General features: G+C 51.9%; 3 protein-coding genes across 3 annotated transcripts; 1 reads left to right on the top strand and 2 right to left on the bottom strand.

Moving 5' to 3' along the window:
- Positions 1 to 125: 125 nt before the first annotated feature.
- On the bottom strand, positions 126 to 2,174 carry GGI43DRAFT_402635 (uncharacterized protein). The gene is made up of 6 exons (XM_083205706.1): positions 2,046 to 2,174; positions 1,952 to 1,957; positions 1,693 to 1,850; positions 1,325 to 1,401; positions 1,160 to 1,256; positions 126 to 1,086 (listed from the first exon to the last, which is right to left on the bottom strand). The coding sequence occupies exons 1-6, from the start codon at positions 2,104 to 2,106 to the stop codon at positions 655 to 657; spliced, it is 831 nt and encodes a 276-aa protein (XP_083061778.1). The 5' UTR covers positions 2,107 to 2,174; the 3' UTR covers positions 126 to 654.
- A 1,324-nt stretch (positions 2,175 to 3,498) lies between these two features.
- GGI43DRAFT_350512 (MARK/PAR-1 family serine/threonine-protein kinase) lies at positions 3,499 to 7,876 on the bottom strand. Its single transcript, XM_083202256.1, has 3 exons — positions 6,887 to 7,876; positions 6,183 to 6,813; positions 3,499 to 6,097 (listed from the first exon to the last, which is right to left on the bottom strand). The coding sequence occupies exons 1-3, from the start codon at positions 7,655 to 7,657 to the stop codon at positions 4,011 to 4,013; spliced, it is 3,489 nt and encodes a 1,162-aa protein (XP_083061777.1). The 5' UTR covers positions 7,658 to 7,876; the 3' UTR covers positions 3,499 to 4,010.
- A 2,055-nt stretch (positions 7,877 to 9,931) lies between these two features.
- Positions 9,932 to 14,898, top strand: GGI43DRAFT_433534 (uncharacterized protein; the record flags this gene model as incomplete). The annotated part of the gene is made up of 7 exons (XM_083209758.1): positions 9,932 to 10,122; positions 10,181 to 12,050; positions 12,888 to 13,599; positions 13,716 to 13,752; positions 13,824 to 13,959; positions 14,026 to 14,372; positions 14,458 to 14,898. 7 exons carry the CDS (start codon positions 9,932 to 9,934, stop codon positions 14,741 to 14,743), a joined length of 3,579 nt encoding a protein of 1,192 aa, XP_083061776.1. The 3' UTR covers positions 14,744 to 14,898.
- Between the last annotated feature and the right edge of the window lie 102 nt (positions 14,899 to 15,000).

The following is a 15,000-nucleotide window of genomic DNA, read 5'->3' as shown; positions in this document are numbered from 1 at the left end:
GCCAACGCCACTGTTGGGCTGCTTGCAGTTCTTCTAATGCCATGTTTGTTATGTCGATGATATTTATTTCATTTTTCAACTTCATTTTATACTGTTCGAATAGCACGTCGTATATGGATTCAGAACGTTTTGATGCGAAAATGTTATATAACTGAGAGAAAAAAAAAAAAAGAAATCAATAAATAAAATGAGAAATACCAAATGAACCATACATAAATCCCGTTAATCGTACAGCCTGACTCTTCTTGCCTCCCATGTGATATCATGTGTCCCGGAGATTCCCTGCTTTCCGTCGATAGCGATCCCATATTCATTCTGATCATCAAGGGCTTTAGCCTTGGCCTTTCTTCATCGTCCGGTATCCACTCATATCGAAATAGCAAATAGCAAAGCTGCTCGTTGTTAAGTCCAAACTCCCCAACCTTCCACACTAGATACAAATCCCGAAATAACCAGCCTCTGCAAACCATACGCCCCAACTTTTCGAATTGATTAATCCGCTTGTGGTAGGTCATCTATCACGTTTGGTCAAGGCCGATTCCGCCAAGAGAGCGAGCGTATAAAATAGAAGTATAAAAACAGGCAGCATGGGAAAGTAGAGCTATACAGCGCGGGCCCCAAGAGAGATAGAGATAAAATAGAGAAGAATTAAATTTACCAGTAACGTCCACCACGATCGTAGTCCCGCGCATATCCTCCTTCTCGAGGGTATGCTGGTTCCCTGGGAGGAAAGTCTCTTGGAGGCCGGTCATAGGCAGGTCGACCGCCGCCATTTGCATAAGGGTCGGCAGGAGGAGGTGGGTAATCGCGGCGGTAAGGCTCATCATAGCGGCCTCGAGGTGGCGGGTAATCTTCCACTGGCCGACGAGGGGGTGAACGATAGCGCGGCGCCCGGTCATCGTAGTAGTCACGGCGAGGGCTTCTATCACGGTAGCCGTACGATGGACCGCCTTCGCGGCTGTAACCTCGGTGAGGACCGCCTCCTCCTCGGCGGTCATAGTTATCAAACTGCGGGGGTGGGTATGGCCTACGTCCAGGCGAACGAGATCGGCCACGGGGATCCCGCGGGGGCATATCGGGTTGAGTCTAGGTATCCAAAGTGAGCAAGCGGAGACCTAAAATGATGTACAGGGAGACAAGCACAATATCGAAAACTTACGTCAACCAAGCACTGGACACGGGCGCCCTTGAACTCTCGACCGTCAAGCTTTTCAACGGCTGTTCTCAGATCTGCAGCAGTCTCGAATTCGACAAAGCTACGGCCCTCTTGTTAGTCACAGACATACATGTAAGATTTTATAGCTTGAAGCTTAACAGCGCTTACCCTCGACCATTGGAGTCGCGGCCAGTCTCAGAGTACACCACATCAAGGCTTGATTGACGGGCGAAATCTTTAAGGTCCTATTCGTAGAATCCACGTAAGTCGTTGCCAAGGAGGGGAGCAAAAAGCCTGGAGAAAAAAAAGTCCACGTATCGGCAAGCCAAAAAAAAAAATATCCATCAAGTCAGGAACCAGGGATGCCAAGCCAGAGTCGCCAGTCCAGAACGAAAGGGCAGAGAGGGATAGTGCGGGGCGCACATGCCGACCCAATGCAAAGCATAGCAAACCAAACTGCTTCAAGTATATGATGATAAAAAAGGCATGCAAGTCCCGTGGAATCCAGGTACAACAAACTGGGAGAGGGAACAGACCTGCCAACTGGTATCATTCGGAAGTCCCGTGATCTGCATTCGGTGAGGAGTTCTACGCGGTCGCGGCGGCGCACGCTCGTGCCCCATGCCGCCCTCTCGGTGTCGAGCTCCACGGGCAAACTGGACGGTGAGCCGTTCTCCCATAAAGTCGGATCCATCTTTATGTTTCAATCGCGGGTTAGTCTCGAGCAGAACGAAAGGCGACGGTATATAGACGGGGAAGAGAGGTTCAGGTAGACATGGTAGGGCGATGACATACGGAAGGCTATATATGGCGACGAAGAAAGCGCGATTGGTTAGCACGATAGATCCGGTGGCAAAGGCATCTATAGTTGGAACGGGTCAAGGCGAACCTGGAACGACGTCTCGAGCATCCATGGCATCCTTATACTCGATGAATCCGAAGCCATTCATAAGCTTCACTTCGGTAATCTCTCCGGTGCCGTGGGTCGCAAAGTGAGCCTCGACATCGGCCTTGGTAGCTGAGGGAAGCCAGTTAGTCGTAGCCATGGGAGCAGGAAAACAATGGAGATGGACCATTTCGAGGGAGGTTCCCCAGGTAGAGCCGGGTAGACGAAACCTCAGTCATGGTGGCGACGAGTCCGGGATATCTTTTTTTTTTTTTCTTTTCTTTCTTCGTCTCAGCAGTAGGGCCACCGGTAAGGTTCTGGTATTCTTTCTTCTTTCGTCAAGCAGCGGTCCAGCAAATCGTCCAAGGACCAGGAACGCGATCAACAAACGAGCCCAGACGTCGAGCCAGACGAGAGTGAAGGATGAGAGAGAAGCAAAGACGGCGGCGGTTAGTGGGAGGAGAAAGCTGGTCCAGGCGAAGCTGCTATCCGCGAGCGAAAGAGGCTGGCGGCTGCAAGGTTGCAGTCAGGACGGTCAGAGGCGGCAGAATCGCCAAGACAGGCCTAGGCGGCCCCGCGTTTCGAGCAGCAAAGCCCTGCTAGCAGCGCTGGATCCTCTTTTTTTGCTTGTCGCTCTTTTTTCTGGCCGTCCGCGTGTACATTTTCATACAAGCAGATAACGCAGGTGACCTCCGCCGGTCGCTTGTGAGTCGAGACCCGCCTTTTTGCTCTCCGCTCGCGTTTTTTTGCCTCTCCGCTTGCTGTATGCGGACGACCAAGACCCCAATTACGTAGTTGTCGGCAGATGGTACTTGTACGCACCGAGATGGTGTGCATAGCGTGCAGAGCAAGGTACGGGGTACCTACATATGTACGTACTTAAGATACGCGCATTGGAGGAGTAGTATCCAAGTGCTAGTACGAAATGGCCCTAGAGGAAGTTCTCTTTCTAGACAGCTTCAAACGCTCAGACGTGTGAAAAAAGCAGCCATACATGTTCACTTTGTATTCAACACCATACAACTCATACGAACCATACAGATCGGAGGCTGCAAGGAGCATCTAGCCGCAGCCATTTGCCTCTCATAGGGCTTCACAGCCCTCTTTCGCTGCCCCTACTTGCCCTGCCGTTGCCGCTCCCATTCCGTGTGATAGGCATGGTTGACCTGCATGATGCCTTAACCGACTTGGAAAAGCTCGCTACTGTTCCCGTGCCGCATGTGCTAAATAGCTGATGTACGTATATGCAAGTCATTACGCAATAGTACTCTGGGTACTCCGTAAGGATAGCCAAGTGCCGTTGAGGATTAAAAACAAAGACATGTCTCGCATAGTGAAACAAGGATTTCACCAGGCGGTTCAGATTCCCTGAGACATGATTTACCTTCATATGCAAGGATTCAACGTCTAGTCATGATTAATAGCTCATCAAAGTCGGTCAACAAAAGAAATCAAGGAGGAAAGAAAGAAGAGAATATCCCATATTGCGAATCATATTGCTATTTATTAATACGTAATCTAAGTGAGGACAAGTAACCAAGATATATGCCTCATGTGCTCCCCATTGTGGTAAACCGCCACCCCCCAAACAAGTTCTCATTACTTACTTGGCCGGTGTTCTAATATCCACCTGCCAGTCCCAAGTACTCACACTATCAAGGGTAGAACAAAAATAAATGTTGATAAAAGCAAAGAGAAAAGAAGAAAGGAAAGGAAAAGAAAACTCCGGCTACGTACGTGAAATGCCGCAACATGCCATATACAAACGCGCCCTCTGCTTCTATTTTCGAATAATCGTCGTAACTTGCCCGCTTTAGGCGATAAAGCCTTTCTCCTTCGTACCAACAGCACAATTTTTTTTTCTTCTTCGACTTGTTTCGTAAATCGGCAGTTTTATACATCCACCAATGCCATCGCTAACCCAGAATATGCACCTTTTTATATTATTGCCTGGAGACAACTTATGCTTTAAAGTTTCAGCTCCTTGAGAATTTGCTCCGCCATGTTCTTGTACTGCCATGTATTTCCAGTCATTCTCTTGAACTGGATACCATGTAGGGAAAGCAGTGGGACTTTGACGATGAAAATCTCAAATTCCATCACCATGCTACCACCAAGATCGCTTTGTACTTGCGTGGTCGTCTCTCCAGGCACGCGCCTCGCTACTCCTCCACTCCTTCGGGGGATGCTATCCACCGACTCTTCAGAGTTGGAGTAGCTGCGGTCTCGGTTGCGGTCGCGGTCCTGCCGTCCGGGGGTCCTTGGGGTCACAGGGGATCGATCCATTTCGCGAATGTCGTCGCGATCACGGTCCTCGCCTCGCATAAGGCCGCCAAAGCTAAACCGGCGGCGGTGGCCGCCACCCTGATTTTGGGCAGGCGGGCTGCTCGGTGCGTCATGCACCCTGTTCAGGTCGATACTTGGCGTATACTTACAGCTAAAGCCCCCTCGGATTTCGATATAGTCGACATTTAGCTGTTTCAGCACTCTCCTGATGTCGGCACGGATAGTTGGAACCGACTTGCCAGAAGTGGTGGAAACGCTGAAAAGACCCTTGAGGTATACGGGTTTCGCCAACTCAGCGCTGTCCAATCTATCAGTGGAGACGCCGCTTGCTTCTTGCTCCAAATCGGTTTCTTCAGGTACGTTGGCCTCTTGAGCAGCCTCTCTTCGCAGACGACGCTGTTGGACGCTCTCGCGACGCGCGTGCCCTAAAGACTTGGCCCTCATTGATACCGATTGCGAATGCGTGTGGCTCGCACTCCTCTGTACAGTCGAAGACTGGTCATTTGTGACAGATTGATCTGAGCCGCTCGTCAAGGGTGGTTCTCTTGATGACATGGCGTTATCTCGTCGACGAAGGTCCGCTGAGTTCACGCTGGTTGACCGTCCGAGGCCTGATTTTCGAGATCCGCGAATACCACCGGCAGACATTGGGGGGCTTAGAAGTTCGCTATGTTGGCTGCCGCCGCCAGTTGGTAGCGCAATACTGGCATGATCGTCACGTTCTCGCCGCCCACGTCGGATACTGAAGCTCTTTCTAGGGGCTGTAGGAGCTCCTTCAGGTGGTGAGTGGACGTGTACCACAGGAGGGTAGGATCGGTCTCTCTCCTTATCTGATCGATCAGGCTCTCTGCGTTTGCGAGTGCTGAAGCGCCGGAGCAAGCTGGCAGTAGTACCTTCCTTCTTCTGAAGTTGATCGGCCTTCGATTCAGGCGGCACAGGTATGTGCTGCTGTTTCACCAAGTCTGGCGCATCATCTTCTCCGTGAGTACGAGCTCTGGGTCGACTTCGTCCGCCTGTAGGTCTCTCGCCTGGCATTTCAAACGCTGCAGCATTGGTATGAGCCGCTTGAGGAGGTGCCAAATCTGGTACGGTCTCTGGAAGCTTTTCACGCTCACGCTCACGTTCGCGTTCACGTTCTCTTTCTTTTTCCTTTTCACGCTCCCTTTCCTTTTCCTTTTCTCTCTCACGCTCACGCTCACGCTCTGCGCGTTCTCGCTCCTTATCCCGTTCTCGCTCCTTTTCTTTTTCCTTTTCGCGAGATGTAGCTGCTGGTGGGTTCATCTCCGCATGCTCGCGGTCTTGCTTCTCTTTGACGAGATAATAGATGGAAGTGAGGGGGTTGAATGCGTTTAGGGGGTCAGCACCTATCTGCAACGCTTCGGAGCTTGGCCCACTGAGGGTGTCGCGGCTGTTGGAGTTTCTCCTCTTGTAGAAATCAAAGCCAAATCCGCGCTTCTTCTCGCTGTCTTTGGTGGGTTGTGGCTGCTCCTTCTCACGTTGGTAGGCTTTGACAGCCTGCTGGTAATCTTCTGATTCAATAACCTTTGTAAGTTGAGCACGGATGGACTCGGGAGAGCCGAAGTTGAAGCCTTGCATGGCGTGGATGACTTCTGGCTCCAAGTCTGCGGAAAGCGGCTCTCGGACGGGAAGGTAGTTATCTGGAGGACCACTGAATCCCTTGAGCATCCATGGATGGTTCATAACTTCTTGCATGGTTGCTCGTTGCTTGGGATCCGTGACAAGCATCCGGGACATCAGGTGTTTGCATTCTATTTTTTAAAAAGAAGCAGTATGTTAGTACTCAGTTGATGACATCATTGGTCACATATTGGGGGTAAGGCGGGAGATGCTCACCATTCGAAAGCCAGCTTGGGTAGTCGACAAGCCCCTTCTTGATCTTTGCATGAAGAGCAGGCATGCTCTGATCGTCGAAAGGCACTTTACCACAAACGAGAACGTAGAGAACGATGCCAAAACTCCACACGTCAACTTCGGGACCCGTGTATGCCCTCGCTTGTAGCAGCTCGGGGGCGGCAAAGTAGAGACTTCCGCAAAAGGTCTTGAGATGGCCGCGAGGGGAAAACAGGTTGCTAAGGCCAAAATCGATGATCTTGATGTCGCCGGTTTTGCTGATGAGAATGTTTTCGATTTTCAGATCACGATGGACGATGCTGTTTCGGTGACAGTAATCCAAGGCACTGGCAATCTGACGACTAAACTTGCGGGCTTGCTTCTCCTTAAGCTTACCGTGTGAAATGATGTAGTCGAGCATCTGGCCGCCGTTGACGTACTCAAAGAGCATGTACCAATGATAGTTTGTGCGAACCACATCTCGCATGCCGCAGATGTGAGGGTGGTGGAGAAGGGTGACAATGGCAGCCTCGCGAGCGGTTCGGATCTCCTTTGACTGATCGGCGCGCTCCTTCTCTGCCCGACTCTGATGACCATCATCAGTAGAACCGCGAGGGATGATTTTGCACGCAACCTTTTTGAGGGCAAGTGCCCGAAATGTTAGCAACGCCATATGATATCAAAAGTGAAAGCATAGGGGTACGTACCTGTTCAGACCCGTCTTCTTTGCGAGCCAGCTTCACCTTGCCCATACTGCCGGCGCCGATGGTCTTGCCCAAGATCCATTTGCCAGACTGAGTTGGGATGGTGGTGCGCGATCTGGACTGTTTGGCGTGCGTCGCGTCGGCGCCGCCATGGGAAGTGTGGTGCGACGCAGCGGCAGTGCTGCCATTATTGGCGACAGCGGAGGGAGGCATTTCGGCGTGGCCCTGGCGAGTATGTGTTGAACGGGTGCTGGTGCTCCTTCGATGGGATCGAGATGCGTCGGCAGCTCTGTTGTTAGAAGAGAGCGGCGGGCGGTCTCGGCTGGAGCTGCGCTTGGTCTGGGATGCGGCTAGATGTGAGGTTTCGTAGTCATTTTGTGACGACGTAGGCTCGTGGGCGTGGCTGTGTGCGTGGGTCGGGCGAGACGACGACGAGCTGCGGCGACGGTGACGAGCCTGCTGCTGCTGTTGCTGCTGAGTTGAAGCCGCTGTTGACGATGCTGCGTGCTGCTGCTGCTGCACCCCAGGTTGTTGCTGTTGTTGCTGGCCTTGGTAGCTGCTGTGGTGATAGTACGAGTGCGAGTTGGCGTTGGTGTTGGCGTTGGCGTTGGCGCTGGAAATGGAGGATGCAAGTGGCCCAGCCGCGCCGCCAGCAGAGCCTGAGGGTACGGGAGGGGGGCGGGAGGAGCGTGTGGAATAGGACCGGGATGGGGCAGCTCGCGAGGGGGAGGTGTGGGAGAAGTCGGAGCCTTGGGACGCTGCGGCGGTTGTCATGGCGGTCAATTTGCTTAATGAGTACGGACAGTACTTGGGACAAGTGCGAGGATGCTCTGTCTGCGCTGCCAGGGCCCTGAGAAGCCGTCAGGCAAAGATTGGAGCAAGGCCCGCGGGTGCGTCACAGAGGCATCAAAGGCCCTCCTCTCTGCTGCGAGATAAAAAAGGAGAAGATCCACGCGCGGTCGGGGGGCAAAAGAGCTGCTGGGGGGGAAGAACAAGAGAGAGAGTGAGTGAGAGGAGAGAGGGCAGGGTGACAATGAATGGGACGGGTTCCAGGTAACGCAGCGCTGGGGCCCGGGTACTAAGTTAGTACAGGTACTACGACGTCGATAGTACGTAGTACAAGTGCGAGATGCTATCAAGCTTCGGGCTGCCCTTTTTGCTCCAGTTTCTGATGGAGAAATGGATATTACTACGGAGTACGGGTATCCGTTAACGTCGAGCTAACCCTTACGAGAGTCCACCTCGCAGTGCAACGCTTCTGCCACCTGTTACGAAGTAAAAGTCTACGGGGGAGAGGAACAGAGACGAGAGTCGAGTCCAGAAAATAACATTTGAATGTATCCAGCTCTAGCTCAGCTGTTGCCAAGCCTGTGCGGATAGCATGGTAGCGGTACCACCTCGTACCTGGGGCCTCACTTCAGCGGAGTGCTAAACCTGGCTCGCCTGGCTAGTGTCCCAGGGGCCGCGCGCTGCTCAGTGGTTGGACGGGGGCCTGGTACAGCTCATCTGGCATTGAGGCATTCCCCTCAGGCGTCATTACAGCTGCAGGCTCCACAGCACATGTTCCAAGTCGCTGGATGCACCAATGTGTCCATATAGATGGAACATAATTGCCTTGAATGCTATTTGTTGTTTGCGCGCAGAGGCCTGAGTTGGCAGTCCAGCTGCTAACTGGTAGGTGCTGCAGTGCAATTTCATGCAGTATCCAGCGCATGGCGGTAGTGGCCTTGGGCATCACTGACCTGTGCTCCAAGCTCTCTGCGCCCCAGTTCGCGGAGAGGGGCCAACGACTCCCTGTCGCTTGTGCAAAGAAAATAAAAAATCCAGATGCCGAATTTTTGAAACATCAATGCACCAGCACAATGTCTTTTTCCTCTCTTTTTTTAGATTCCATGGCAATTTGTGGGCGTCTTACCCCCTCTCCTATCCTGTCTTTGTCTTTCCATGCTTTCTTTGTTCTCTTTCGTTATTGTGCTTGCTGTGGCTGGATCGTCAAATTCCTTACGTTTTCAGGCACCTAGCTGTAAAATGCCTGGTGCTGTCAGCATACACGCTCCCTTTTCCCAGCACGGCCAATAAATGCCATTGGCTGCTGACTGCTAAACTACACTGCCTACTTTCCTGCCTGAGTGTACTATGGGGCTCGGCTTTTAATAGCATCTTATGATTGAAGGAAGCGTCAATAGCTCCTTTTCGGCGATAAACAACACCTCTCCACATCACCAAAGAGTTGCTGAGCTATCAATTGCTTACGAGTAGATTACTATTAGACAGGTACCTGCTAGTTGTCGAGTAGGCTAACTCCGTATTACCGCACCTCTCGTGCTATATATATGTATAGATACTACGAAGCAATAATAACTCCGCCTTCCAGTATCAGTATTAAAAACATTGGAGCGTCCCCTTAAGATAATAAATCATAAGACCCAAACACCTAACAGGGAGAGAGAGAGATTGCTTCTTTAACAGCACTTGGAACGCTGGATATCTCCTTTGCCAGGCTAACTGAGGCCAATTCCTTCCAAGAGAAGGTGTAAGCTTACGATTGAAGCACGTCACGAGGGTTAGAGTGTGCGCCTGAGGCTTGATAGCAGTCACCGTAGATGCATTTCAGCCTTGAAGATTTTGCTAAGCAATTTAACAAACCAAGTTCTGAATCCAGTTCAAAAGCAGAGGGCATGGGAGTCCATCTACAGCATAGAAGAGCTCATAGCACTGCCAATGCTGGACTGTATTTTAGCTGGGTTGTTAGTGGGTCAGAGACCGGCAGCGCGGGCAGGCTAGTACCAAGAAGGCTACAGACAGCGCTGCAAAGAGAGTAGCATTGCAAGGCACTGCATGCTTTATCGATAGTGCATCTACAGTACTTACAACCAGGCTGTTCCTGACTTGTGCCGACCTGCTTCATTCCTTTGATAGACCACGACAATCCCTTCTAGCCTTCTTTACACGGCCGCCAATTAGCCCAAACGCCATGCTCTGAGCGATCTCGGATCCCCCTAAATGTCACTAATCTTTGCCCGCTGAATTTCCCGAATACGAAAGCCTATGTCCTACAAGCGATCTCGGGCGACATTCGAGGCCGACCTCCATGCGCCGTATGCCATCTTCGGCACCCCTTTGCCAGAGGACGGCGAGCGCGACGATGGCTCATATCTTCCCTTGTGGAAACAGGAGGTGAGGGATGAAAAGGGCAGGCGGAGATTACATGGAGCCTTTACAGGCGGCTGGAGCGCAGGGTAGGTCACAGCTCTATCGACCCCAATCTAGATCACTGACATCTGACCGCCAAGATAGCTATTTCAACACTGTAGGATCCAAAGAAGGGTGGACACCGGCCACCTTTGTATCAAGTCGCACGAACCGCCGCAAAGATGAACCCGCCAGTCTTCAACAGCGCGCCGAAGATTATATGGACGAAGAAGACTTGGCGGATGCTGCGGAAGCACAGACGCTCAAGACCACTCAGGCATTTGCCGGGCTGGGATCGTCCACCCAGGATGAGCTCCGTGCCGGGGGTCTGATGGGCCTATTTAGAGCCGACGGAGATACAATGGGCCTGAAGCTGCTGCGGAGAATGGGCTGGAAAGATGGCCAGGGTATTGGGCCCAAAGTTAGACGAGGTGCACGCCTGGACTTGAGCGCAAAGTCTAACTCGACCGATGGCGAAACTCATCTCTTTGCACCTGACAATGTTGAGGTATTGCGATTCGTCCACAAGACTGATCGCAAAGGTCTGGGACATGGTGGTCAAGAAAAGCTTTCTTCGCTACGCCATGAAAGCAAAGCTGATAGTGACGAAGAGGGCGAAGGTCAGGACGGCGTGTTGTCAATATTATCTCGAGGAGGCACCAAAAAGAAACCACAGCGAGGCGGCATTGGCATTGGCATCCTCAACGACACTGGATCTGATGACGAAGACCCTTACGAAATTGGACCCAAAATCAGGTATAACCGCGTTGTTGGAGGCGACAAGAAGAAGAAGGGAAAGAAGTTATCAGCTGCAGCGAATCCATCACTGAAAAACACCCCAGTGTTTATACCAAAAACTTCTAGGGTCGGTGGTAGCTTGCGAAGATGTCAGGATGGACGACTTCCTCTCGATGGGTTTGCCCTAGCCACAGCTATGGAAGATTTAACCATTGCTTTGTCCAAATATGCACCCCCGCCAGTCCCAGCTGACTGGAAGTCATCCAGAACTACCGCTAATACCGAAAGCAAAACCGCTGCGTATGTTTCAGCTGCTGAAGCCGCCAAATCATCAACTCTCAATGCGAAAGCTCGAGCCGCTATTCTTGGAGAAAAGGCCCTCCCTGGAAAATCTGTTTTTGATTACATATCAGCCGCTTCCAGAGAGAAGCTTGCTGCGGCATCAGGAAAAGCCAACTTGCCCCCCGGCCTAGGCGAAGTGCCAGAAGGATATGCAATGTCGGAAGAAGAGAAGCAGACAATGCTCTGGGAGCAAGTTCCTAAACTTGACCGCGATACGGCAATCGCAGCGATTGCACGGGGTTTACGGGGGCCATACGCAGACAATGAGGCGAAAAGAGCTCGCTACAAGCGGTATCTAGAGCATCATACGAATCCTAAATTATCGCTCCCGGAGAGGACCAGAGGCATGTCAGATGATGAGTTTCTTCAAGAAATGACCGAGTTCTATAACTGTGCGAGGATATTCAAGCCAATGACTGGTTTCATGGCATCAAGATTTACAACCGCCAAGGCGCCACACATTATTGGAGCTGACCCAACACGAGAGAAGGAATTGATTTCTGCGCCTGAGCCAAAAACCTTGGACCCGGCAGAAGAGGCTGCTAAAATGGGAATGTTTGGAAATATGACGAGGTCAGTGGAAGACTTTTACCCTACGCGGCTACTCTGTAAGCGATTCAATGTCAAGCCACCTGAACACTCTCGTCGAGATGATGAGCACGATGCCAGCAACGCACCTCCGGGCCCAAGCGCACGACCATCTTACGGCAGTCCAATGGAAGATGTACAGATGCCCTTGCTATCTACGTCTCGAACACGGGATGGATCTCCTGCAGCTGGGGAGACGACTCCAATGGCGGCAACAGCAGCAGCTTTACAGGACACTCCCGTGATAGAAGGCCAGGTGAACCCTGACCGGAACGAGGCCGTTGAAGGGAAAAGCGCCAATGCCGAAGTATTGCGAGCAATCTTTGGCGACAGTGACAGCGAATGAATGCGTGTAGTACTGTCATGGGTTTATAATTAGGGCGTATGGAGTATGGAGCACATCGTATTATGCGTACAAGAGGTAGATATACCAGTACCAATCCGTGGCTTGACGAGGGTTATTTCATTTCATGCTTCTCGTCTTGGCGAATCAGTAAAAAGTTAGACGTAAAATGGCGTCGATTTTGGCCGTATGAGTATCTTCCTTTCAACGTCAACTTTCAGCCATCTTTTCTCGTTTAATTGGCAGCTCGGCAAGCGCTCGTAGTATTTTCCTGGGTCACTCAAGTCACTATTGGCTCTGGCGGCTAATGTGAAGCTTGGTGCGGCTGGAGCTCTGTAATTGGCCAGCGAGTGTGCCCAATTTAGCTACCCGTTCCATCTGCTGTGGGGCTTATTAGAGGTCAGCCCGCCTGAGCGAAGCACTGCCTGTGGAATCCCCCTAAAAGCGCTGGAAAACGGAGGCACTTGACAGGTTCAGCGGGCGACCTGTAGCAACTATCGTCTCCACCCACATCATCAACTCATCAGCGGCAGTTCATCGCCAACCAGACCAATTGACCAGACCAATCTGCATCATCAATCAGCTGGCCAAGGTGCTTTCGCTGATCCCAGCAAAAAGAGACGGAATTCCATCCTTGAACGTTGCATCAGCCCGCCGCGAAACGCATTTTCTGTGCTCGCAGCCCGAATGCTCTCGCCTCCTTTCCGCACGCCTTGTTAGCATTTTCACTGCCAGCGATAGCCAGATGCCCACGCTGCACTGACCCGCCCAAATCAATCTCCAATCTCATCTCCTTATTAGCCCCCATCACCGCTCCCTCGCCGAAACGAGCTCCTGCGCCGCGAATCGCAATCCGCCACATTGTCTGAGACGCACGAGCCTGGAACCGGACCGTCAGAGTCCTTGGAGTTGACAGAGGTCAAGGTGTATCACCACCGCGAGCACGCAGCCACAGCCGCCACCGCCGCCGATCCACAACAGCTGGACCTTGAGCTCGATCGCGACAACAGCGACGACCCCGACATCGACGCCGCAGAAGACATCCAGGGCGCTGTCCACGAGGCCGAGCAATCCCCGCCGCCGCAGTACCCCATCTCGGAAACCTCTTCCTCGCGCCCTCCGCCATTTTCATCGCTCTTCTCGTCGGTTGAAGACCGTCCCGGTGGTGGCAAGTTCCCTGCTGTTATCGTCCCCGAAGGAAGCACTGCTGTCAGACCAACCGCCGCGCCCGCCTACGGCTCCGACTCTCGTGCCCCGGAGCCTTTCGATCCCGACCAGGCTGCTACTTCTGCGCGCGCCTTTCAAGACCCTGTCGCCGAAACCAAGCGTGCGCTCCCCAGAGACACCAAGGGAGAGTCGAGCCGCAAAGACGACGACGCCGAACCACCGCCTGCGTACTCAGAGGGGGATAGTCCTCTCCTTAATTTCTCATTCGTAATGGCGGCTGCCGGAGGAGCGTCGAGTATTATTACTCAGGTGCAGCAGGGTGGTCCACCCGTTAATGCCCTTGGAGGTGAGTTGCCTGCAAAGCCCAGATGTTGTATTGCTGGAAGAGATGGAGAACAAGACGAAAATAAAACGAGATATACAAAGATGTCAAAAGAGAGCGGGTGGCTAATTAGATTCCAGATGTTGGTGCCGATGAGACAATCACGATGGACCTTAGGTATGTACCAAGAATATCCAGCTGGAGAATGGCCTTGCAACCGACTGCTAACAGGAAAAAAAAAACGACAGGGGTACCAGATTTGTTCTTTCGCGCGACGAACTGCTTACTCTACCTGAATTTGTTTTGTTATCTCTCTTTCCCAATGGACTCTTCCCGGAAGGTCATATGAGCGGGTTTCCCGATAGCGATGCGGTGCAAGTTGATGTTCGTAAACTACAAGTCTCAGATCACTCATCACATTATACCAGGTATACTAACGGCCAAATATAGTATGATCCTGCGTCGTTGCAATACATGCTAGACTTTTTCCGAAATGTTGCTCAATCAATCCCTACCGAATCATCACCCGGCGCTTCGCAGGATGGGGAAATTGTTCCTTTGGATCCAATGGGTGCCCGGGATGATAGCTCAAAACGAGCTGGCATCATTGTGCTGAGGGAGGATCTTGATTTCTATGCGATCCCGCCCAAGTCGGATATCAGCCAGCCCGATATGATCGAGGTCAAGCGGGCTGCGGCACGTGCGCTGCTGAAGCAGGACGGTATCTTTTCTGGACTGAAGCGTAGCGATGAACCTGGAACCACTGAAGCTCATTTGATCGAGATGCTGACGGCAGGGTAAGTTGTCTTCTCCCGCTCTTGCTGGGCTTATTTTACGGTATGGCCGAAGAAGGATAAAAGTTGGCTAACAATTACTTGATAGTGGTTTCAACCACGACGACCAATGGGGCCACCGAGCTGGCGAGCCTAACAAGGCCGTCATCTGCAGTTTGGCACTAGCTCGGCTGCGCAGCGACATTCGAGGCAACGAAATGGGCAGCAATGCTGTCGGCATGGCGCAGAAGCTGCTCCTCTTCTGGCGGAAGCCCGCTCGACGATGCTGGTGGGAGGGTATCGAGCTGGACAACGTCGAAGGTGTCGAGGGCAAGCTCAAGGTCTGGATCCGCCGAGTGTGGACGCTGGAGATGAGCGTGATTGGACTCCGTTGAGGACGAGACTTAAAGAAGAAGCCCATGTGACAACCCTAAAAAGAAGCGACTGCCAACTGCTAGCATTTTCTTTTTTGTCTTTTTCTTTTCCTTTCTACTCTTTTTCTTATTGAAGGGCGTCAGGGTATATATCAGATTCGGATTGGTGTTGATTCTTGATTCTCCAGAGCAGAACAGCTGGATTACATACATGTTACTTTTTATTTTATAGTTACCCTTGAAGTTTTTTTTTTTTTTTTGGTGCTTGCTTGTTGCAG

Source organism: Trichoderma evansii, assembly GCF_050947405.1.
Source record: "Trichoderma evansii strain SZMC 28006 chromosome Unknown GGI43scaffold_7, whole genome shotgun sequence".
Lineage (NCBI taxonomy): Eukaryota > Fungi > Ascomycota > Sordariomycetes > Hypocreales > Hypocreaceae > Trichoderma > Trichoderma evansii.
Note: the sequence above shows the minus strand (reverse complement) of the source record. Positions and strands in the feature narration are given on the sequence as shown.

Coding starts and splice junctions, on each gene's coding strand:
- GGI43DRAFT_402635 (XM_083205706.1), bottom strand. CDS start 2,106: ATGAATGGCTTCGGATTCATCGAGTATAAGGATGCCATGGATGCTCGA. Junction 1,257..1,324: donor CGCGACTCCAATGGTCGAGG/GTAAGCGCTGTT, acceptor AGAGGGCCGTAG/CTTTGTCGAATTCGAGACTG. Junction 1,087..1,159: donor GTGTCCAGTGCTTGGTTGAC/GTAAGTTTTCGA, acceptor TTGGATACCTAG/ACTCAACCCGATATGCCCCC.
- GGI43DRAFT_350512 (XM_083202256.1), bottom strand. CDS start 7,657: ATGACAACCGCCGCAGCGTCCCAAGGCTCCGACTTCTCCCACACCTCC. Junction 6,814..6,886: donor AAGAAGACGGGTCTGAACAG/GTACGTACCCCT, acceptor GCCCTCAAAAAG/GTTGCGTGCAAAATCATCCC. Junction 6,098..6,182: donor CCCAAGCTGGCTTTCGAATG/GTGAGCATCTCC, acceptor TTTAAAAAATAG/AATGCAAACACCTGATGTCC.